The 25,202-nt window shown below is 42.5% G+C and overlaps 1 protein-coding gene across 2 annotated transcripts in view; it reads left to right on the top strand.

Moving 5' to 3' along the window:
* Positions 1-25,202, top strand: part of LOC100920600 (rho GTPase-activating protein 7) — a 111,027-nt gene that overhangs the window by 7,777 nt on the left and 78,048 nt on the right. Inside the window, exon 1 of one of the 2 annotated variants that reach the window (XM_031953641.1) lies at positions 509-1,039. The exons of the other annotated variant lie outside the window; for it this stretch is intronic. Coding sequence (XP_031809501.1) covers positions 1,033-1,039 — 7 coding nt within the window. The 5' untranslated portion in view covers positions 509-1,032. Of the gene's footprint in view, positions 1-508; positions 1,040-25,202 lie in introns of those variants that run through there. 2 annotated transcript variants of the gene reach the window in all.

Below are 25,202 nucleotides of genomic sequence, written 5' to 3'. Positions count from 1 at the left end.
ACATTGTTCCAACATGCCAGAGGCTGTTCACCTTGGAGACCTGCTGCGGATATGGGAACAACCTGGCCGAGATTTGTACCCTCTGCCCCGGATTTTCAAGGGTTTTTTTTTTTTTTATTCAAACCTTTCTATTATTAAGAATAAATTTTTTCAATAATCCTGGCTCCTCTTCGTTGGTTTGTGGCTTTCCAAGTACTGCCCCCTTTCATACTCCTATTTAACTGGTTGGGTGGGTGACCAAGGCTCACCAAGGTAGGTGACCATGTGCTCTTGTTGTTTGGGAAGACTCAGTGGGTGAGTCTGGGCCATCTGGTTCCTCCCTTTTAATAGACCTACTATCATGGGACTCAGAGCAAGATTTGGGATCTGCTCACATGAACTTCCTTGTTGTGGGTCTCAATGTCCCCCGCTGTAAACCCAGGGCTTTGAACCAAGTGATCTCCAAGGTCCCTTCCCAGTTCTGTGCTTTTAAATAGGGTTGGGAAGCAGGGCTGGGGAGGCCAGGTTTTTCTCCAGCCTCCTGGGACTCCTCTGGTCCAGACACAAGGGACTCCAGATGTTTGGGGAAGGTCTTGCTGGCTTGGAGTGTCCCCCTGCAGCCGTTGTGTGATAATTGATGGGTGTAGGGGCCCTCAGCCGTCCTCACTAGCAGAACTCAGCTTGGCCCTGATCAGAGCGGAAGGTGGCCCTGGAGATGCTGCAGGGTCATTTGAGAAGAGTCAGGGTCCGGAGGCGTCCTCTCCCTCCCTCCCCTCCGGCCAGGGGAAAGGCAGCCTGCTGCTGGGAGACCGTGGAGGGGCTGGAGAGAGCCACTTGGCGCCTGAGCCTCTTGGAAGCATTTCAGGCAGTTGTTTCTCGGGCAGGGGCTCCCAGAGGCAACTCTCCCCACCCAGCCCGGGAGGAGGAGAAGTGGAGGGCAGACAGCTGTGTTCTGCATGCAGCACAACATCTGGGCTCTCAGTGCAGCCAGACCCGCGGCGTGGAAGGGCTCTGAGCGGGGCAGTGTGACCAGTCCCCAAGCCTGCCCCCCCAATGGAAGGTAGGAGGCTATCTGCATCTGGGGATACCAGAGGGGTGAGGGTTACGTGTGTGGGGAGGATAGTAAAGGGACAGAGAGATGGACTCTGGGAAATACAGAGAAGAAAAAACGGCTTGTAGGGTGATAGATATGTAGGGCGGACCATATAGTGGGGTGGGGAAGGGCTGTCTTGTTTCTGAATGTGTAACTCCTTCCTTGTTTATAAACTTAAGGAAATATACCCTTAGGGTCTACAGTATGACAGGGCAGGGGTGAGAAAGAAGCTGATAGTAGAATGGGGCAAGTGAGGGCTGGGCTGGGCTAGGCAGGGTGCCCAGGCGCAGCTTTGGGGTCACTGTGATGGAGTAAATAAAAGGGTTCCTGGGAAGGGTGGCAGCGGTGAAGTGTCAGATAAAGTTCAGCTCACAGCAGTGAGGTGCCTCCAGCTCACCACTCCCTTCCCAGCCTTGGTCATCCTCCCCAGAGAGTCCAAATAAACACAGCAAGGCGGGGGACCCCAAAGACTGATTCAGATAAACTTGGGGGAGGGAGGCGGGGAGTTCCCGGTTTTCTTTATCCCCTACAGCCCAGGGGCTCATCCCAGGAGCCTCTCACGGAGAAACTAGAATAGAGCTGGATGAAACAGGCCATCCCCTACCACCCTTGGGTCCCTGGGCCCTGACTTCCAAGCCGTCAATGGTAAACTCTCGTGGCCCCTTTGTGAAGGGGGCGAGGGTGGCTCTCTGCAAGATCACTGAGAACAGGGAGAAACATGTACTATTCAGGGCTATTTCTGATGCCCTGGGAGTGTCCCAGGGCCTGTGTGTATGTGTATTTTCCTTTTCTATTTTCTCACAGCTGTTTTCTCTCACTATGTTCTTGGTTCTGGCAGCAAACAGCCCCAGCTGATTGAAATGTCTCTGGGGCTCAAGCAAACTCAATTCATCTGGGGTGAGGTTATGGCAGGGGGAGGGGGCCGGAGGTGGGCCATTTGGGGCTTCATGGTGGTAGCCACTCAGAGTGATACACTTGGTTGTTAAGCACCCCTCCCTCACATTCTCTTCTTCCCCCTCCCCTCTTATCCTCTTCCCTTTCTCCTTATGCTGTACTGTTCCTTCACAAGGTAGCCCTCACCTTCCTGGGGGCTGGGTTCCCTGCTCCTCTCGGGAGATGAGATTAGCCAGAGCCTTCTCCGGATGGAGAATTGGGGATGTCACTAATACCGGTGATGCCGTGTCTGGGGCTGCTCATCAGCTCCTGGGAAAATATAAACACTGTGGGAGGAATCCAAATATTGCCCTAATGGAAAGAGACTTCCGATCCTTCATCCTTAGGGAAATGGAGTCACTAGAGCCCAGAGTTTTGGGAGAGGGAAGCCTGAGTCATCCTAAGTTTTTTAGGGTGGGCACGGCGCAGGGGGGATGTACCGTAGCTTTGGGAAAATGTACCCCCTACACTCTAGCTTTTTACTCTTCTGATTTCCAGCTTCTTACTCTTCCCTCCTCAACGTCTTTGTCCTCTCATTTTCATCTTCTCTGTCTCTGCCTCCAGCTGCATCTTCTCCCTTCTCCCCTCTCCCACCACCCTCTCGGTTTTGGCTGTGATTCAGACCCCGCGGATTCCCAGCCCGCTGCTGGGACACTCTGTACCACACTCGAGGTCAGAACTTTAGTGCTGAAAGGGACCTCGGGGGCATCCAGTCAAACCTACTTATTCTACCAGTAAGGGACCAGCAGCCAGAGAGCTTGTGTCCCAAGTCACCGAGGTTTTAAAAGTTGGGGTAGGATTAGAAATCAAAGGCTTTTTTCACTGTTCACCTGCTTCCTTTAGCGGCAGGATGTTATCCTGGCTGTTTAGATACGCAAATGGATAGTAGTCCCAGCAATGGAGTGATCAGACCCTAGGGCTTCCCCAAGGTCTAGCAGATAAAAAGGAAACTTGATATTCCTATGGAAGGTGGAAGCCTTTATGTTCATTCCAAGTTCTACCCACACTCATCAGGCTGACAAAGCATCCCCAAAAAGAAAATAGCAAATATTGGAGGGGCTGCAGGGAAAAATCCATGGCCTAAAGCAGCAATAAAACAGAAGAAAATCATGAGAAGACTTGCTGTTTAAATGATGGGAGAAATTTAGAGAAAGCTTAGCTGGACTGGAAGTCGGAAGCAGGGTGGAGTTAAGAATAAGTCATAAGCTTTTTGTATTGCCAAGCAAGGATGGACCTGAACCAAAGAAAGGCTGGAATCAATGACTGAGCAGACACTCTGAACTAAAGACTCTCAGCAGATAAAACTCACCAACATGATGCTAAAAACTCTCCACCTCCACTGTCCTTTGCCTTGCTCAAAACCCCTACCCCTATTCCCACCCCACTGAAGAATTCCTAGTTCTTAAATTAACTCTTTCGTCGTTCTCTATTATTTCCAGTTGCCAATATTTGTGTCATTTGGCAAATGATGCACATATCTACACGGTAGCTAAGAGGTTCAATGAACAGAGTGCTGGGCCTGATCTTTTCAGATTAGCTCATATACTTATGAGTTGTGTGGACAAGTCACTTATTTCTGTTTGCTTCAGTCTTTTATCTTTACAATAAGCTGGAAGAGGAAATGGCAAACCACTCTAATATCTACCAAAAAAGCCCTAAGAGGGGTCATGGAGAGTTAGACATGATTAAAAATGACTGAACAACAGTAATACATATTTATCAAAACACCTCATTTGAGCATAGATTTAGAGCTAGAAGTGTCCTCAGAAAGTCTATTTCTTCACCCCACCCCCCAATTTAATTAGATCTATTTTTGCTTTTGCTTGATCTGAGATCTCTACCCCCCAGTTTAGAGGAAACTAGGAAATCGAGATCCAGAGAGGTTACCTTGTCCAAGGTCACATAGGTAATAAACAGATGGCAGAACTTAGTGTTCCTTCTGCAAACTCATTTATAGACTCTCCAGCTAAATGTTAAGTAGTTTTGCTTTTACTGAAAACCATCATTGAGCCCTTACTAATAACCATGAATCCATAATGAGGATCGTCTCTCTAGTGATGAAGATCAAGACTCCTTTCAGGTATGGCTCAGTGGATAGAGAATTAAACTTGGAATTGACCTGCATTTGAATTTGGGGTCAGTTCCTTTATTGACAGAGTGACCCTTCATAAGTCATTTCACTTTTTCCTTTTTAAAACCCAGAGATTGGACTAAATAATCCCAAATGTCCATTCTGGTTCTAAGAACTTAATATCCTCTTTGGCAGTGGGGTTACAATCAAGGCAGAATATCAGAGAAAAAAGAAAAAGTTTACTTATCTATATGTTGCTTCAGTCTCAATATTAGGAAGAAACAAGTAGTCAAGACGGGAAGGCAGTGGGTGAAAGGAATAGCACACAGCTGCCTGTCGGGGAAGATACCAAAACAAAACCTGGAGCCTCTGTGTAATATCAGAATAGTGACCAACCCTTTAATATCCTCCAGTTCTTTACGCTCACATTTTCTAGGGTGTCAGAAGCTTATAGGATCACAGAAGTTAAAATGAGAAGGAACTATAAAGATTTCTCATCCAACTACTTAATTTTAATGAGGAGGAAACTGAGATCCACAGAAAGGAGGCACTGTGGAAAAAGCACTGGGAAAGTTATGTTGCTTCTCTGCATCTGTGATATTATAGTCCAAAGGTAAATGACTTGGCCCTCTTAGATTTGAACACATCTCAACTGACTCTAGGGAGACAATGTTCTTGTATTATACATTATGCTGATTCTTTTGTTTACTTTTAAATTTATTCATTTTTAATATTTACTTTTATAATATTTTGATTTCTATTTTTTTTCTCCCTTCCTTGGTCCCCTTTCTCCTCCCCAAGATGACAATGTGTACGTCATGCTGTTTCTTAGCCAATGCCTCTTAATATTGGGACAATGCTTAGAATGTAGTCTTATTGATTGAATGACAAGGTCCCTCTGAGTCTGTTGTCTTCCTGAATGCCTTCTTCAAACAATAAATTAATAATAATAAAAATAATAAATTAGCAAAATTAATAAATAATAAATTAGCAAGAGAATGTGTCATGTGAGGAGAAGTGCAATGAATCTGGAGTCCAAGGTTCTAGGTTCAATTCTGAACTCTTCCACTTACTTGGACTTGTGGAGTCCTAGGAAGGCCATTTTTTCTCTATGCCTTATTCTTCTTATTCCCCACTGGAAAGAAATGAGTGCAAATCTTAGCTCTGATATTTATTACCTATGTAATTTTTAACCGGATTGTCTCTGAGGTCCCTTCTAGTTTTAAGTTAGATCCTATAATTTGAAATTAGAGTGAGCCATTTCTACAATGCCAGTGTCTATCTAACATCTTAATTGGGTGGATTTATTGGCTGGCCTCTTGATGGGGAGGCCATGCTTCCTCAGTAGCACTTCCTAGTTTGTTTTATTTATTTTAAATTTAATAGCTTCCCCTCCCCAAACAAAGACATGCCATAATCTACCTCCATTCCACTGCACTCCCCACAATTAAAACACCAAGATAAAACTCTATGCTACAAACACATATAATCAAGCAAAGGAAATTTCCTCTTTGGTCATGTCCCCCCAACTCTAACCAAAAAAAAAAAAAAAAAAAAAAAGTCTTGATTTGAACTCTGAGTCTATCACTTCTCTATCTGGATGTCGGTAGCATTGTGTTGATCAGAACTCCTAAGAATATTAAGGTGGTTTGTCTTTATGATATTGCTGTTATTATCCAAGTTGTTCTGATTTTGTTCATGTAACTTTGCCCTGGTTCAGATATATCTTCCCAGGCTTTTCTGAAAGTCTCCTTTTCCTTCCTCATTTCTAACAGCACGATTGTATTCTAGTATAATTATTTACTACAGCTTCTTCAGCCATTCTCCAATTGTCATACACTAAGTTTCTCATTCTTTGCTACCATGAAAAGAGCTGCTATAAATATTCTTGTGCATATGGGTTTTTCCTTTTTTTTTTTTTTTTTTTTTTTTGGATCTCTTTGGAGTATTGACCTAATAGTGTCAATATTATCAAATATCAAAGGGTTCTTGGTTTAGCTTTTGGGGTTTAGTTCTAAATTGCTTTCCAAATGTGCTTTCACTTCACAGTTTCACCAGTTATTTTAATGTGCATTTTTCTAATTGTTAGTGATTGAGAACATTTTTTCCCCCAAATGGCTATTGATATCTTGGATTTCTTACTCTGAAAACTGCCTGTTCATATCTTTGGACTATTTATCAGTTGGGAAATGTTTATTATTCTTATAAATTTGAAACAATTGCTTATGTAAGACATTTTCTGCAAAGATTTTTCACCCATGTGCCTGCTTCTCTCCTAATTTTAGCTGCATTGGTTTTGTTTATAACTTTTTAAATTTTATGTAATCAAAATTTTCCATTTTGCCTTCTGTGACACTGTCTCTCATTTGGTTATGAGCTTTTCCCCAGTCCATACACCTGACAGATGATTTCTTTCTTTCTCCTCTAATTTACTTAAGATGTTACTTTTTATGTCTAAATTATACTTATTTGGAGCTTACCTTGAAATATTAATTTCTACCTAGTTTTTGTTCAACTATCTTTTAGTTTTCAAACTGGAACAACTTTTGTCAAATAGGGGGTTCTTACTCTAAGAGCTAGGATCTTTGGATTTATCGAACACTCGTCTATTATACATGTTTGCTTTTGCCCTGGAATAAGTGCAGAAGACATCAAGACTATAATATATTTCTATATTTTGTGTATCTAACTTGGCCTATTGATTAACAATTCTATTTTTTAGCCAATACCAAATTGTTTTTGATAATTACTGCTTTGAAGCATAGTTGGTAAGACTAGGCTCCTTTTCTTCCCAATTTTTTTCTTCATCATTTCCCTTAACATGTTTAATCTTTTGTTGCTCCAAGTGATTTTTTTTCCCTAGCTCTTCAAAATAATCTTTGGTGGTTTGTTTGATATGGCATTGAATAAGTAAATTATTTTAGGTAATATGTTCATTTCTATTCTATTGGCTTAGTCTACTAATGAACAATTCATATTTCTCAATTGTTTAGGTCTGTCTTTGTGTAAAAAATATTTTGTATTTGTGTTCATAGAGTTTGTGAGTGTGCCTTCATAGGTAGACTCCCAAGTATTTTATACTATTGGTACTTAGTCTTAATGGAATTTTTCTGTCTCGTCCTCTTGGATTTTGTTGGTAACATACAAAAATTATGATGATTTATATGAGTTGATTTTTATATTCTACAATTATACTGATTGATTGTTTCCAATAGTTTTTAGTTGACTCTCCAGGTTTGTTTGTTTGTTTTTTTAAATAAACACTGCCCATTTCATAAACTGCAGCTCACTCCCTTACTCTTCAGCCTCATTGTCCCCCTTTATTCCCTAGGTTACCTTTCCTTTCTTTCAGTGGTCCTGGATGAAGGCTACCTCTAATCAATCAGAAACAAAGAGGGCTGCTTCTTAGTCGTCTTGGGTCAGACCAAAAACCTTCCATGCTTCCCAAGTTGATATTTTTAGGAAATAGGGAGAAAAGAAGACCTCTAGCAGAGAGGAATTCTATGTCAGCTTGAGATCTAGAAAATTGACCAGGCTAATGAAGAAGGCAGAACCCTTCCCTGAGTCAGAATACTTGGACTCTAATTCTGGATCTGTCACTCATCAGTTTATCTGAAAAAGATCTGGGTAGTAAACTAAATGTGAGCCAGCAATGAGATGGCACTCCACTGAGAGGAAAGTAATTTCCCAGAATAAGGAAATAAAGGGCACCTGGTAGCACCAGCGGATAAATCTGACCTGAAGTCAGGAAGAACTGAATTCAAATCTAATCAGATCCTTATTAGCTGTGTGACCAAGGACAAGTCGCTTCACCCTGTTTGCCTCAGTTTCCTCTTTTGTGAAATGAATTGGAGAAGGAAATGGCAAACCACTCTAGTGTCTTTGCCAAGAAAACCCCAAAGGGGCCTGCAGAGTCCGACGTGACTGACATGACTGAACCACAATATCGACGTAGGATTGCCATTCCAGAGAGAAATGAAGGCTCTGGAAAGCTTCTGCAAGGGGATCTTAGGTGAAACCATGGGACTGAGTGGTGTATAAGGGTGCTTGGGGATCCCTGGGAAGAGTGAGAGCCCTCCAGGCCAGGTGTTCGTGATGGGTCGCTGGGGATGTCGGAAAGCCTTTACTTTCTGCCTTCTTTGGATGGAGCTTCTGATTCTAGGGGAGTTTATCCGGATTTCCCTGTGGGTACCAACATTTGGCCCCCTTGTGTGGGAATTGAGAACAGCAGGTGATCTGCTGGGAGGAAGAAAAGGCTGCCTCCACCACCAGGGGGTGCAAAAATCTAATTTTCTGAGCAGCCTTGAAAGGTCCGGTTAACATTATTATAGCTCCCTGGTGTTTCTAGCTCATTCAACAACTATTTAATCCCTACTGTATGCCTCACACTGTACAAGGGCATACAAAAAGAAGCATCCCAAAGTGAGGGGTGTGTCTCCATCCAGCCCAAAGGCAAGTGTCTGGAGAAGCCCATTAAAACTGACCGGATCTGCCTTGGAAGTGGCAGGCGGGAGATGGAATTGTCCAGATTTCTAAATATCCTGTCCTTGAAATATCAGGAAACTCTGTGTTAGACCAGACTTTAGCTAAATACCCAAGGGAAGGCTCAGGAAGATGCTGAAGTCACTTTTAGTTCCTGATTTGGACGCCCCCTCTCTCTCTAATATAGGAATCCTTTTGTTTTTCACATTTATTTTTTTTATTAAAACTTTTTATTTTCAAAACATATGCATAGATAATTTTCAGTTCTCACCCTAGCCAAACCCTGCGTTCCAATTTTTTTTCTCCCTCACTTCCCCCTACTCCCTCGTCTACTTGGCAAGTAATCCAATATATAACCTGGGAATCCTTAATATTTTGGGGGGTTATAAACCCCTTAGACAGTGTGATAAAACCCAAAGACCTTTTCTCAGAATCATGTTTTTAAATGCGTAAAATACACGAGATGACAAGGAAACTAATTAACATTGCGATAATTATTTTTTTAAAAATACAACAAAACACAATGTGAACAGTTTTTACTCTTAGAAGCATTTCCCACGGACAAGGAGGCTAGGACTGGACCTACACCCAGTCGGAGGAGGAGGATGCCCACTGGGGAGGCTTACTAGCCTTGTGATTATGAATAAGTTACTTCTTTCTGGTTTCAGGGTCCTCAACTATAAAATGAAGCTGTGGGAAGCATAATGATACAATGGGAGATATCGGAGTTCCACGATCAAATAACATATCCTCTCTTTGGCTTTTAAACTGGCTCTTTCCTCCCTTTCTAGTCTTCTTTAGTCTTGATTCTCCTCTATGCTACAGCAACATCGGCTTTGGGTCTGTTCCTCCCTCATGGCACTCCGATGCATTACACCTTTTTCCTCAGCTCTCCCATACCTGGAATGCTTTTTCTGTCTCTGTTTCTTAGCTTCCTTTAAGATTCACATCAAATACTACTGTCTGTAAGAGGCTTTTCTTAGGATCTAATCTTCTAGTGTTCCTTCTTTCAGGTATTTTGCCACCGTGTTTAAATAGTCATAACCAGGGTGGGATAATTTAGATTTTTATCTAAGATATCAAATTTAGAGACTGGTATTAATACTTGATCAATAGTTCAAAATTCTGACTATAGAAACTGCAGACCTTGGGAGTGAATTAGTTGAAAGAGTATGATTTTACACTCTATTGCATATGCCATTTGTGAAACTTGGGGCATTCTGCTTTGGAAGCAGTCCAAATATTTCCCGAGCTACCTGTTTTAAGTTTACAGGATGGCAATGTGTTACTCTATTAATTATTCATTAAGGGAGTACAACATCTGGTTGCCCATCAAATAATTCTCTCGTTAAGCAACCAGTCCAATAGTCACCTCAACTTTTCTCTAGACCAAATATATGATAGCTTTCCTAAAGACTACAATATTCTTACTAATCATCAGGAAGCATTCAGACTTCAAATGCCTAGCCTGGTCACCTACTACAAAGTACCATTTTAGAACTGAAGCTGAGCAGTTCAAATTCTTAGTGTTCAGGTTTGAAGTTTTCTAGAGGAAAAAATAGAATGTTAATCAAAAAAGCAACAATATTAAATCTATAACTGTAGAGTCACTACCCTGTATCTAGGTACTCATCTCTTTGGCTATATCCTGCCACATTTGCAAGATTTAGAATCTCAACATATTATGGGTTACAAAATTTATTGGACATGGTTAAAGCAATAAACATAAATAAATAAGTGATGCTACATGGAAACCTTTAGCCATCTTCCAGAGCTCTTCCTGATTATCCTTCCAGATCTTTAAGAGTGGAGGGAGGGAATTCCCAAACTAAGTATACTACCCCCATAACTCATGAAAAAATGTGTATGTGTGTTTTTCTAGGACCCCAGTTCCATATAACTGGTTACAACAAGGAAAATTGGGGCAAAAGTGGTAGAAAAATAGGTTTTTTCCCCCTTACTATTAAAAGGATTTTCAAAAACTTCCAGTCAAAGAACTGAAGATAGCACCTCTCTGAACCCCAGTCATTTGCATCATTCCTGCTAGTCGGTCCTTATAGTCTCAGGTTATAGCAGCAGTAACAACTACAGCCATTCTTCTGGGTGTTCTGGTCTACTTCATAGTAATGCAAAAGTCTCAGTCTAATCCACCTGTTGTTTGATCCCAGACACCAACATGGTTTTGGCAAGTCTTGCTTCAACAGCAACTGCCAGTTTGGCCCACCCTCTGTTTGGCAGTTATAACGTCCAAATGTCAAGGATGGTGGAAGAAAAAAAAGAAACCAATTTTGTACCACTCCCTAACCTATCTCATGGATTCTTGCCCAATTCTCCAACGTTCCCAATGAGGGGGGGACAGCGTATCAAATTTATCACATCATTTTATTGCTTTCTTTTTCTCTTTCCTGATTCATGATCACCCCAAGCCCAGAGGTCAAATATGATAGAGTATGATATACACTGAGGTTGTGATATTGAACCTAATAGATGACCATTGGGATGATATCCTATGACTTTGAACTAGTCCCATGGCATCTCTGCTCATGTCCTTTCCCTCCTCCCCCAACCTAAACAATAGTTTTCCTCCTGGCTTTCCTCCTCTTTGCCTCAGGTGAATAGTTCTCATTATAGCACTCAATAGCTAAAAAATAAAGAATAGAACTTCATCTATTTTGATTTCTTAGCATTAGTCTCTGAACTACAGTTTTTTCATCATTTGGGGGTTAATAGAAGAAAAGAACCTGCAAATCTGTGGTGACAAATTTGAATAGAAACCATTAAACCATATATGTATAACAATCCCTGTGGAGGTGCATATTGACTTAGGAAAAATATTATCTCTGTTTTATTGATTTATTTGGTTAAATATTTCTCAATTACATTTAATCTGATTCAAACTGTCCTTGAAAGTGTTGGACTGCTTGTGAGCTGGGTATTTGACACTGTCACAGTAGAAGATTGATATGAGATTTCAGTCCTAGCTATTCAGAGGAAATTCTGACCTCCATTAAAATGAATTGCAACAATAGCAATAGCTGACATTTCTTTAGAATTTTAGGGTTTACAGAATACTTTCTGTATGTGATCTTGTTTGATCCTCAAAGTAATATCATAAAGTTGTAACCTCCATTTTACAGTGAATATCAAGCTGGATTTGAACCCTCTCTTCTTGACTCTAGCACATTCTCCATTTCTTTATGCTGCTGAGATGCACAGAATATTTTTTTCCCTTTAACAACTCTTAGGTGACCAACTTCAAGGCTGAAATTTAAGGGAGAAGTTTGTGTCACATGAGGATTGCTTGAAGGAACAAGAGATGTTTAGCTTGGAGAAAAGATGTAGGGGCTCTGGGAGCCACGACAGCATTGTTCAAATAGCTAAATTGCTGTCATTTGCGTGAGGAACTAGATTTCATCTGTTTGGCCCCAGAGATCAAAACCAGAAGTAATTAAGTGTTAAGTTCCAAAGAAAGAAATTTAGGCTTAATGTCAGGAACAAAACTTCTGAGGAATTAGAGTTGTCTGTGGTAATAATGGTAATAGTTAATATTTATAGAGCACTTACTATGTGTCAGGTACTTTACAGTATTGACTTATTTTATCCTCACAACCCTGTGAAGCAGGTGTTATTATTATCCCTATTTTACAACTGAGGAAACTGAGATTAAGAGTGTTTTGATTAGGATCACACAGCTGGTAAGTGTCTGAGGCTGTATTTGAACTCAAATCTTCCTGACTCCAAGTCCAGTGCAACAATTTTGCAATCTAGCTGCCATAGCTAAATAGGTGGTCTGGGGGTGTAGTGGATTTTTCCTCTTTGGGGGACTTCAGGAAAAAAAATTGGATGAACATTGGTTAAGTACATTCTGACAGGGATTCCTTTTGGGTTGAGGCTAGACTACATAACCTTTTGAGACTTCCTCCAAATCTCAAATTTTACAATTCATGTCTCCCTCTATTTTAATGTATATTACATTTATATATAGGGATCAGCAGGAGCCTACACAGCAGGTGATGAGTAGAGCCACAAGGAGCTTCAGTCTGCTGGTTTCCCCATCAAATTGGACTGCTCCTGAGTCCAGTATCTCATCTACTCCAAATGGGGTTGAATTCCTTCTTGGGATTTGGCACCATGGAGTCCCTCCAACTGGCAAGACAGCCCGGCACTGAATGTTCAGGGACCCAATGTCCAGCTTTTTCTGCCTCTCAGATGTTTGTAAAGAGCTTGTGGAAAGAGGGACTAAAATAACTCCTTCTAATTGTGGGAGCGGAAACGGTTCTTCCTACCACTCTCTAGGCACAGCGTGTAAAGGAAGCTTCCAGTCAGGGTTCAGAGGGCCAGGGGATATGGCCCCGAAGGCCGAGGACAGGTGGGGGAGGAGGAGGAGGTGTGTTTCCTAGGCAAACTCATGCTACAATCATCTACAAACTTATTAAAGGAAGGCTTTTGAGTCAGAGGACTGGGTCCAAATCTAACCTCTGAGACTTTTGCTTAACTTTCATGGCCTTTTTTTTTTTTTTTTTTTTTTTTTTTTGAGGCAATTGGGGTTAAGTGTCTTGCCCAGGGTCACACAGCCAGGAAGTGTTAAGTGTCTGAGACCAGTCATGGCCATTTCTTTATCTGTAAAATGAAAGGTTTGGATCAGATGATCTCTCATGTCCTTTGCAACTCCAAATCTAAGAGCTGATCTCTGAGCTGAGCTGAGAGCTGAGAGATGATCTATTATTCTAATGATCATAATTATCATAGCGCTAGTGTCCGGGATTTTTGTGATGCCTTTGGGAGTCAAGACTGCCGGTGCTCAAACTAAATATTCCCTCTTCCTTCCAGTTTTAGCATCGTCCTGTTATTCTGTAGGGATGGGATCATACCCTCTCCTTATCCATACAGAGTAAGGCTTTTAGGAGGCCCTCATCGCACAGGTCACTGCACTGCCCAGGGGCCTCTGTTGACCCTTTCCCCCTCCCCCTTGCTCCATTCTCAAGAAAAATGCCCTAGTTCAGACCCTCACCCCACAGAGACCCCACCGGAAATGATGGGGATACTGCCCTTGGGCTTAGAGGACCAATGACATTATGAGGGTGTATCATGGTTTGCCCATGAGTTGGATAAGGTGAGGTGGTAGAGGTTGTGCTGATAAATGCTTGACAACAGACTTTCTGGAGGAAAAAATGTAGAAAAGACACATGTGTTGTGGGAGAAAATGTTACTAGTGCAATTCCATCACTTTCTTAAATCAGTCAGCAAAACGATAAATTGAGCCCTGATTTATGGTGGCAAGCCGAAGTTTTAGCAGTCTCCCCTCGCCAGAAGGAGCCGTGCCAGCACTGGGCACAGGCGACCCAGCCAGCTACTCACAGAGGCAATGGCGTCCTGTGCCAATGGAAACATGCCAGGGCCAGGGCATGTTGGCCCCCGCGGGGTGCTCGCCCGGCAGCCCCTCACCTCCTGGTTCCAGGAAACAAAGTGCCAGGGGTGTCTGTACCTGCCTGCTGGTTCCTGGTAAGATGGGCCTGGACCGTTCTGCGCCCATTGCCTTTGGTGGGCTGTGGGCTGGGCTTTAGAATGTGATGGGGAAAGGAAGGGACTCTAATCCTGCAGCTGCCCGAAGTGTTATCGGGGCCTCAGAGGTTACGGCTTCCCACTGGCTTGTGAGAATGAGGGGCCCATGGGTGGCTGGGCCCTGCCCGGCCTGCCCTTCCTCTCCTTAATGACCTCCCCTCCCGTCCTGTACTCAGGGGTGAAAGGACAGACACGCTGTTGCTAAAAACAGAGAGTTTGCTATATCTGGCACGGCCGTGCACAGGCCCTGGAGCCGGGGTCCATCTCCTAGGGTGCTCGGATGCGAAGGGGCTGGGCTGGGCTGGGCGGGCTCCGGGCCGTCCCCGGCTGAGCAATCTCCTCTGGGCATTCTGCCAGCCGGACCACAGTGCACCTCACGCAAGGGTCCGCAGGATGTAGGATCATAGCTTAAGAACCAGCAAGGTCACCAGTTCCCTTATCTTTCGGAAGAGGAAGCAGAGGGTCTGAGAACACACAGGTAGTGAGTGGCTGAAGTGATGTAGTTACTTGGCTATAGAGAACGCTTTCCCAAATAATAATGTCCCAGGGGTGGGAAGGCAGCAGGAACTAGGGACATCAAGAAAGACTTTGTGCATTTGGTAGCATCAGGGAGAATAGGGAATATAGCAAGGGAGGGAGTCAAAGGACATTCATTGGCCATGTCCCCTGGGGACAATGACGCTGGGGAGAGCATCCCACCCAACCTGCATCCAGAGGGGTGTTTGGTGAATGGAGTAACCTGTAAGGAAGCTTGTGTCCCCTTGTTGAGCTGGGTTCCCATTCTCTTGCCTGGAGGGGAATGAATGGTAAGGGGCCAGCCGGGTTCCAAGGCACTGAAACTTTCTGGGAAGAGGCTCTGCAGGATAGAGCCAGGAAAGAGGAAATGGGCAGAAGTAAGGAGTTACAGTCCGAAGGCTCCTACTCATGGCCATGCAAGGTCTCTGGCCCGAGGCAGGTGCTTTAAGTCTTTAATACCCCACGTTTGTGTCTTTGGGTCAAATGGGGATATACCTGGGCTGTTGCCAGGCTAAGCTGCAGGTTCAGAGAGGAGCATGGCCTCTGAAAATAGACTTCCTCCTTGCGTTTTAATGCTCTCTGAGAGTCCTGGGGATGGCTGCTGGCCTCGTGCCCACAGTGCTTCTCACAGGAAGGTGGCAGGGACAGACACAAGACTCCTTCCTCTGCAGGGAGCAGGGTGGGATCCTGAGTGGGCCAAGCCCTCAGATTGCTGCCTCGTGAGGTCATGAGAATGCCGGAGTCCAGGCAGTGGATGTGACTCCACCTTTCCTTATACCAGAGTCCTGGGTGGCCAGTGCTGGATCGGTGCTCCCCACACAGGAGAAGGTCAGTGAGCAGAGAAACTGCTCCCTCCGTCCCCAGCCTCCCCAGCCAGGCTGCGCCAACGGCCGAGAAGGCCGGGGGACCCCCACCCCCACCCCAGCGCTGACCCAGGCCACGGGCCGGTGGCTCTCACAGCAGGCCTCCGATTTAATGATTGGTCAGAGGGCCTGAGCCATAACCGCTTCGCCCACCAGCCCTTTCACTCCCCACCCCTTCCTAGGCTGGACTTGTTCTGAACATACTTTCAATTCTCCTTCAAGAAAAAATTCTTGTAGGCATTTTAAGATCCCATGCCCTCAAGGGTGGCCAATACCGCTGCCTGCTGACACGTCTTCCTCCTGCAGGAACTTGGACAGCCAGGCTCCTCTTGGAGCACAGGCACTGACTGGTTATCTGTAAGGATCAGCCAGGGTACGTGTTTAACCCCAAACCATTTTCTTGAACTGGAGGGAAAGATTTACATATTTGCATTTTGAGAATCCTGGGATTTTAGATTGTAGATTACCTAATCCCCCCCATCATTTTCCAGAAAGAGAAACCAAGAACTAGAGAGATCATTTAGTCAATAAGCATTTATTTTATTTTATTTTTTAGTTTTTTATTTTCAAAACATATGCATAGAATTTTCAACATTCACCTGTGCAAAACCTTGTGTTCCAATATTTTTCTCCTTCCCTTCCCACCTCCTCCCTCAGACAGCAAGTAATACAATATATGTTAAGCTTGTATAATTCTTCAATACATATTTCTACATTTATCATGCTGCACAAGAAAAATCAGATCAAAAAAGGAAAGAAAATGAGAAAGAAAACAAAAAGCAAGCAAATAACAAATAGATGAAAATATATATTGTATAAGCATTCATTAAATATCTATTTTGTCCTAAGTACTATTCTAGGCTCTGTACAAAGACAAAAATGAAACTGTCCTCACTCCTAAGAGCTCACGTTCTCTCAGGAATGTCACAGAAGTGATAAATAGCAGAGTCACAATTTGAACTCAAGATACCTAATTTGAAATCCAGCATTCTTTTTATTACCCCACATTGCATGGTAGAAAAGCCTTTTTATTTGGGAAGGTAGTAGGGGAATGGAGTTATTCAATGAATTCCAAAGACAAATGGAAATGTTATTTTAATTATTTGCTTTTTTAGAAAAAAAAAAATTATCCCCAGCCATTCTTTTCCTTCCATTATACTACATAACAGAGTATTCCTAATGTCCATGAGTGACTCTTAAGCCTCTTCTGAAGAATAAGATTATGATAAATCAGGAAGAGGTGAAAAAAGTGACCCCTCCCCTATTTCCCTTATCTGAGACTGGACTTTGAGTCCAAATACAGTATAAAACTCACTCCCTAAAGAATACTTGAAAGCTCTGTCTCCTCCCCTCCATCTCTTACCTGTTCCTGAGTCTCAAATCTTAGTTTTCCTGTTCTTCCTACTCCCATCTCTCTCTGTTTCTCTCTCTGTCTCTGTCTCTGTCTGTCTGTCTGTCTGTCTCTCAAATAATAGTTTTTTATTTTTAAAATGTGTGAAGAAAGCTTTAAACATTTACCTCTGCAAAACTCTGTGTTCCAAATTTTTCTTCCTCTCCTCCCTCACCCCACACAGTAAGCAATTGGGTATATATTGAATATGTACCATTCTTTCACACATATCTCTAAAATCTATTATGCTGCACAATAAAAATCAGATTAAAAAGGGGAAAAAAGAGAAAAAAACAAAAACAAAAAGCAAGCAAATAACAAAAACCGTGAAAAAACTATGTTGTGATCCATATTCAGTTGCATCCTCTCTCTGGAGGGATGCAGATGGTTCTCTCCAAAGTCTATTTGAATTGGCTGGAATCACCTCATTGTTGAAAAAAGCCAAATCCACTACAGTTGATCATCACATAATCTTGTTGCTATGTACATGTTCTCTTGGTTCTATTATTTTCACTTAGCATAAGATCATATAAGTCTTTCCAAACTTTCTGAAACCATGCTGCTGGTTGTTTCTTATAGAACAATAATATTCCATAACATTCATGTACCATAATTTATTCAGCCATTCTCCAAATGATGGGCATCCACTCAGTTTCCAGTTTCTAGCCACTACAAAAAGGGCTGCCACAAACATTTGTCCACATACGGGTCCCTTTCCCTTCTTTATGATCTCTTTGGGATATAAGCCCAGTAGTAACACTGCTGGATCAGGGGGTATGCACAGTTTGATAGCTTTTTGGGCTCCAGAATGGTTTGATCCGTTCACAATTCCACCAACAATGTATTAGTGTCTCAGTTTTTCCGCCTCCCCTCCAACTATCTTTTCCTGTCATTTTAGCCAATCTGAGAGGTGTCCTACCCCTGTCTCTGCCATGTCCCACATTACAGGTTAGTGTCGGCAAAATTCCTAAGTAGGTCAGGTTTCCCCTGCCTCTAACACATTCCTTATCTGTCACTTTCTCTCCCTCCTTCCTATTTCCATACCCTGCTATCAGATCTGCTCATATACACATGTCCTGTGCTTTTTAAAAATAATTCTCACCACTCCTATTACAAATTACCTTCCTCTGTGTCCCATTCCTTGAGATTCTTGCCTTGTGATAAGAACCAGCAGGATAAACCAATATGGCCTATGGTGTTAATGACTCAATGGGTTAGCCTTCCCAATGTACTTGCTAATCATACTTGTTAATTAAAGCCAATAATGAACTCATAGGAAACATGTCAGGACTCTGAAGGAGAGGCTTTGGGAATGGGGCCTTTTTTTTTTTTTTTTTTAAATGTCTCTTAAAAGTATCCTATACATTAAGAAGCATCTATGGATAATTAGGTCAGTACTTTCTCTTAGGTCTCTCTTCCCTCATTCCCACAATAACCACAGCCCTCCTCCACATAACAGAATTGCAGAATGTTAGAGTGAGAATTAAGAGAATCCTCCCTGTCCCTCATCCCTCTAACCACTCAAGGCACTGTTGGGGAGCAGAGAGGAGGTTGCCGAGCCCCATATAACTGATCCAGACTAGTCTGATGGGAGCACTTGGGGTGGGGGAGAGAGCGGAGACAGGGCAGGAGCTGGCTGCCAGCAGGAGAAGGCTGGTGTTTGTCTTGGCCCAGGCCAGGGCCTGGGCCTGCCTCTGGGCTGCTCACACACCTGGGCCTCAGGAGGGGCCAGAGCTGCTCCCACATTCCCTGCCTCTCCTCCACGAACCACACCCTTCCCCATGCCCTTGACGTTGAATTTACCTTTACACCTAGAGTGGGAGAAGCGAGCTCCCAAGCTCATCTTTGTCCATCTCTTCCCTTTACTAGGTGAAGGTCTCCTGGGGCTAAGCAGCCTGTCAGAAGTCACTTCCTTGACATAGAGAATCCTAGGTCTCCCCTGTGCCCCCCCATCACAGATTCACATGATTTGAGAGTCCCACCAAAGCCCCTTCCCATGCAAGCAAAAGCCCTAAAGGAAGGCTGCCCGCAGTAATTCTACCTCTCCCTGAAAGATTCTGTGTGGAAGGGAAGGACAGGTCTCTCCCAGGAGGTGAGATCTTACAGGATCAGATAAGCAGTACCCTCTCTCTTCTAATCCCCCTCAGGCCAGGTCTGGTGGCCATAGGGCTGACCAGCTAGTCCAAACCCTCACAAGAGGAACTCCCATCTGTGAAGCGACCGGTCCTCGGGTTAGCAAGCCTCAGGCCCAGTGGTGTGTTCCAAAGGTGATGTCCCCAGCCCTTGCTACCTGTGCCCTGCCTCAGTGGTGGGTCTGGTCCCCGGTGCCAGGGGCCTCTCCAGGACACTTGCAGAGGCTCCAGGCCCACCCTACCTTCCACCTCACCCTACCTTGTTCATCTCCCAGAGGATTGAAGCTGGGGTCCTGCCTCCGAGATAAGGGGAACCGGGCATCCAGCCACTGTGCGGGTCCCTGCCCTTCCAGCCTCTGCTGAGGCCAGAGAAGTTTTTGGAGAACCAAGGATGATCTTACTGCCTGGCAGCCTCAGGAAAGAAGCGTGAGTAAAGGCAGGTCCCGGCTCTGCTAAGCCAGGAAAGCAGAGGGATAGCCTGGCAGTGGGGGGTTCCACTCCGGGCTTCATGCTGACAGCAAAATGGCCCCCTGGCTTTCTCGTATGTGTCTGGGCAGGCTGCCAACTTTAGAAGGGGTTCATTGATAGGAATACTCCCTCTAATCAAATAAAACCCTAACAGGAAGGCTACCCTGTATAATATTTGCTGGCATCTATCTCCCCTGAAAGATTCTGAGTAGAAATGTAGGGCAGGCAAGCCAAGACCAGAACCCTAAGTTAAAAGCACCGTCCCCCTTTTTCCTCCAAATCCACCTAAACTAGTCCATCAGCCACAGGACAGATGTGCACAGCTTCCATGGAAACTTGACTAAATATCTGATACCCAAGGGAAAACATCTGTCTTGGTGGAAAAGAAAGGATTGCTATGTTCATTTTGATTCTTGGACTGGGCTTTTTTTAATTAAAACTTTTCATTTCCAAAGCATGCATGGGTAATTTTTCAACATTGACTTTTGAAAAACCTTTTGTTCCAACTTTGCCCTCCTTCCTCCCACCCCTTCCCCTAGATGGCAGGTAGTCCCATACATGTTAAATATGTTAAAATATATGTTAAAATCCAGTATATGTATACATAGTTATACAGTTATCTTGCTGCACAAGGAAAATCAGATCTAGAAAGAACATAAAACCTGAGAAGGAAAATAAAATGCACGCAAACATCAACAGAAGGCGTGAAAATGCTATGTTGTGTTCCACACTCAGTTCCCACAGTTCTCTCTCTCCGGGTGTAGGTGGCTCTCTTCATCACTGAACAAGTAGAACTGATTTAGTTCATCTCACTGTTGAAGAGAGCCATGTCTGTCAGAATTGATCATCGTATAGTCTTGTTGTTGAAGTATATAATGATCTCTTGGTCCTGCTCATTTCACTCAGCATCAGCTGATGTAAGTCTCTCCAGGCCTTTCTGAAATCATCCTGCTGGTCATTTCTTACCAAACAATAATATTGCATAATATTCCTATACCACAATTTATTCAGCCATTTTCCAACTGATGGGCATCCACTCATTTTCCAGTTGCTGGCCACTACAAAAAGAGCTGCCACAAACATTCTTGCACATACAGGTCCCTTTCCATCCTTTATGATCTCTTTGGGGTATAAGCCCAGTAGTAACACTGCTGGATCAAAGGGGATGCACAGTTTGAGAACTTTTTGAGCATAGTTTGGACTGGGTTTTATATTAACTCTTGTGCCAAGGGAGGGAACCCCTAACTGGACTCATTTCTTTAATTCATGAGCAATGTCCTGGGCCAATTTGTGTCTTCTCTAGCCTGCCGAAAGAATTGGGGGACTTAAGCTAACTTTGTACAGTTTAGTCTATCAGACAAGATGAGATTTTAAATTCAGTAATTTTATATAATAAATAAATTAATTTTGTAATTACATATATTTATATATAATTTACTCACATATATAATATATACCATAAATAAATATGAAACATAATTATATATTTATGTATAAATGTACATTATGTATATAATTGTAATAATAAAAATATATAATAAATATTAAATAAATTTATATAATAAATATAAATTTTATATTGACTTGGTGCTAAGCACTATACTGGTCACAGTGGGGAATGAAAAGAAGTTTGATCCATGATTCCTTCCCCCAAAGGATTTATAGTCTGGTGATGTTTTACAAAGAAATTCAAAAGTATGTGGTAACTTACTGGATAGGGGCTAAAGAGGCAAAGAAGACCCTGAGTTAGATACAATGAATGGAGATAGAAGAGTCTGAAAGTAAAGGAAGATAAAGAAGTCCATTTCAGACATGTTTAACTTGTGGAGACAATGGGATATTTGATTCAATTTAATTCTACGATGTTTAGTAAGGACTTCTATGCGAGTCATTGTGGTAGACTTTAGGGATGTGCAAAGAACAAACAAAAAATATTCCTACATCTTAGGGGGCCGATCATCTATTGAGTTTCCAAGTGAAAATGTGTAGTACAAAATACTTAGAGCAGCTCTCTCTGTGGTGGTCAAGAACTGGAAATTTCAGAGATGCCCGTTGGCTGGGGAGTGATTGAACAAAATTGTAACATATGATTGTTATAGCATATTCCTATGCTATTGGAAATGATAAGCTCATTGATTTCAGAAAAGCATGGTTAGATTTGCATGAAATGATGAAGAGCAAAATGAGCAGAACCAAGAGAATGCTGCATATAATAACAGCAGAATTATTTTAAGAACAACATTGAGCAAGTAAATAATTTTGACTATTATAAACACCCAAATTAACTGCAAAGGCCATATGAAGGAAGATGCTATCTGCATCTAGAGAAAAAACTGACAAATAGAAGTATATATAGAATGCTTTTACACACATATATAAATTTGTGTCTAGTAGTAGCCATCTGGGGGAAAGGGGAGGGGAGTAGGGAGGGAAGGAAAAAAATGGAAAAAAATAAATTTACATTATAACTTTATTATATATTTTAAAGGAATAGCAAGTTGTGCATAATAGTTTTGCAATTTCATGCACAATCATCTTTTTTTTATTTTATGTTATGGAAATGCTTGTTATTTCATAAATTAAAAATGAAATTAAATTTAAAAAAGAAAATGTCTACTACAGTTAAAAATATGGCGCTGAAATTTGAGAAAGAGACGGAAATAGAAAGAAGTATGTTCTTTCTATCCAATGCTCTCTCCTTACTCCTATCTATCTGCTGGTTCCTATAGCTATATCCTTTTTATATAAGAGTAGGGGAGAAAGGGAAACATACATTGAGTCAGTTGGTATGCCTTTGTTTGAAATCTTGTGTATTTTGGACAAAACCCTAAGACTGAGGAGCTGCCTTTATAATATGTCTTTATTAAATCCTTTATGTTCATAGTAAGACATTGTTATTGATATCCTCAATTTCCCAAATTGGTGATGATAAAAATGTTTCACATTCATCTTTTTTTTTTTTTTTAATTTATATGAGTTGGGCAAGATACCTTAAGGTAAAGCATTAGGTACTGCTTCTGGTAGAGTAGGATTTGACTCAGATTTTGGAGGGCAATTGCCCTTTAGCTGAGCTCTTGAAGTTGAAATAAAGAGGTTCCAGGAAAAATTTAAAAAAAAATAAAAAAGGTCCACGTTTGACCTCTAGTACTGCTGGAAATGCATTTACAATAATCAAATGGAAGCATTATCTCTGGGCATTTATTAAGCTTCAGTGCTGGGACTTTCAGGGACTGATAGTGACACCAGAAGTAATAAAAGACTAAAACAGCTAGGTGGTAAAGTGGAGAGAACTCTGAGCTTGCAGTTAGGGAGTTCAAATCTAGTCTCAGACATTTAATGGTTGTCAGTTTCCTCATCTGTAAAGTGAGGATAATAACAGCACTTGCCTCTTGAGGTTTTTAGAAGGAAAAAATATATATAATACTTGGGAAGCACTTTGTAAACCTTAAAACATCATCATCATTATTATTAATATAGTATTAATAAATAACATTTGTGTGATTTGTATTATATTATGGATAGTTATGTTAATGTGTTGTCAACATTATATAATATTACTTATGTTAGTAATAATAACATGATTATTATAACCATGTTTCAGATTTCTGGAACATGGCAAAATGATATCCGTGAGACCCTTGGAGAACAATTTTGTGGCCCTCCATTTCCATGTTGATGTGATTATGAAGATTGCCAAGTTTCTCTATTACTCATCCTTAGCTCAGTAGTCTCCAATCTCAATAGTGAGCCATACTTACATGGGTCATCTTCACAGAGGGGTGAGACATCTGAAGGTTCTGGAGCAGCTCCCCTCCCCTACTCTGTGCTGACTCTGGGTGAGAAAGAGGCAGACAGAGAGACGGGTAAGGGGGAGGAAGGGAGGCAGAGAGGGCAATGAGACTCAGGGGTACAGAGACAAAGTGACAGAGGAGACACAGAGAGACAGGAGACCAGGAAGAAAAACAGGCAGACAGAGGGTCAGAGACAGAAAGATGCACTCTGGTCAGAGACAGAAAGATGAACTCCTCTGGTCAAAGACAGAAAGATGGACTCCTCTGGTCAGAGACAGAAAGATGGACTCTGGTCAGAGACAGAAAGATGGCCTCCTCTGGTCAGAGACAGAAAGATGGACTCTGGCCCGAGGGGAACTCGCATTCCTCAAGATGACTCTGAGAACCCTAGAGACACAGTGTAGGGAAAGGAGTAGCTGGTGATTGGCAGCCACCTTCACAGAACGGTATGTGAGGTGACTTCAGAGGGACACTCTCCGGTCCACTCAACTCTCCTGCACTTTACCCGAGCGCTTTGACACAGACACAGCAACATGGGCTCTAAGTGAAGAACGGTATGTACTGCAGTTTATTGTTATGCACTGACTAGTATTGGGCACAGCCACTTTAGAGATCATCCAGGAAACCTTGGCTAATTAGAATTTTCCACAGGGCTTCAATATAACAGTACTGCAATATGGGCTCTAATGTGGGCCATCCTTCCATCCTGCCCTGGGTCTCTCTAACCTAATTTTCTCCAGTCTCCAGTCATTCTACCTCTTCTGCTTTCCCAGACCATCCACCCCCCCCTCCTATCCCTCAAACCCAACTCTACTGCCCTGACTTTATTTTCACCTCTTCAAAATATAGACATTACAGTTAACTAGTTCAACTCCTCACTAGCTTTGCCTTTTGGCCCTTCCTAAATCTCAAGTTTGGATAGCTCCCACCATCTACCTCCTAAACTTCTGTTCTCAGGCTCTTCAAAAAGACATAGAACCAATGACTGGGTTCACTACACATTTACATTATGCAGTCTCAACTGGGCCCTCACTACTATGAGGCAATCTTTTTTAACTCTTTTGTCTCAGGTGACTCCCTATCCCCCCTCCCCATAGGGCCTGTTCCAAACCTCCTCTTCTCAAGCTGCCTACATCATTGCTTCCCTATTCCTTCTCAGAAGACCTTAGCTCATAGTCATTGAATAAAACTGAAGCAATTCATTTTCTTTCCTGGCTGTACATTTCAAATCATCTCAGCTTCAGACTTCATTTTCTCCTTTGTTCCACTCTCAGAGGATGAAGGGCCCTTTTCCTTTCCAATGCTAACCCCTTTATTTATGTCCTTTGTGTCTAGACTAACTGATCTTTCAGTCATTTCTTTTCTTTCCTTAATTTTCAATTCCTCCTTATTGACTGACTTCTTTCCTAATCCCCTCACTTAACCCAACCTTCCCTTTAAAATGGGTAGGACCTAGAGTCAGGAAGATTTCTGTGGTCTCAGATACTTTCTAACTGGGCAAGTCATTTAATCCCCTTTTCCTCAGTTTCCTCCTCTGTAAAATAAACTAAAGAAAGAAATGGCAAACCATTCCAATGTCTGCCAAGAAAACCCTAAATGGGTGCAGGAAGAGTTGGACGTGATTAAATAACAACAAACTATATCCTCGCTTTCACAGCCAAACTCATTATTTAATTTCTTTGGGCCCCAGTTTCCTCAAGTATGAAATGAGGAGCTTGGACTAGTTGACCTCAAAGATTGCTCCATCTTTAATTCTGTGACAACAGAAAAAGCTTTCTACATTCATTGTCTCCACTTCTCACCTCCCACTCACTTGTTAATGTTCTGCCATTTGGCTCAAAAGAAGCTGCTGTCTCCAAGGTCAACAATGCTCTCTTAATAAAGCCAAGGGCTCCTGCTCATCCTTGATTTCTCTGCAGGCT

This window comes from Sarcophilus harrisii, chromosome 2, assembly GCF_902635505.1.
Source record: "Sarcophilus harrisii chromosome 2, mSarHar1.11, whole genome shotgun sequence".
Classification (NCBI taxonomy): Eukaryota; Metazoa; Chordata; class Mammalia; order Dasyuromorphia; family Dasyuridae; genus Sarcophilus; species Sarcophilus harrisii.
The sequence above is the reverse complement of the archived record's forward strand: the minus strand, read 5'-3'. Positions and strand labels throughout refer to the sequence as shown.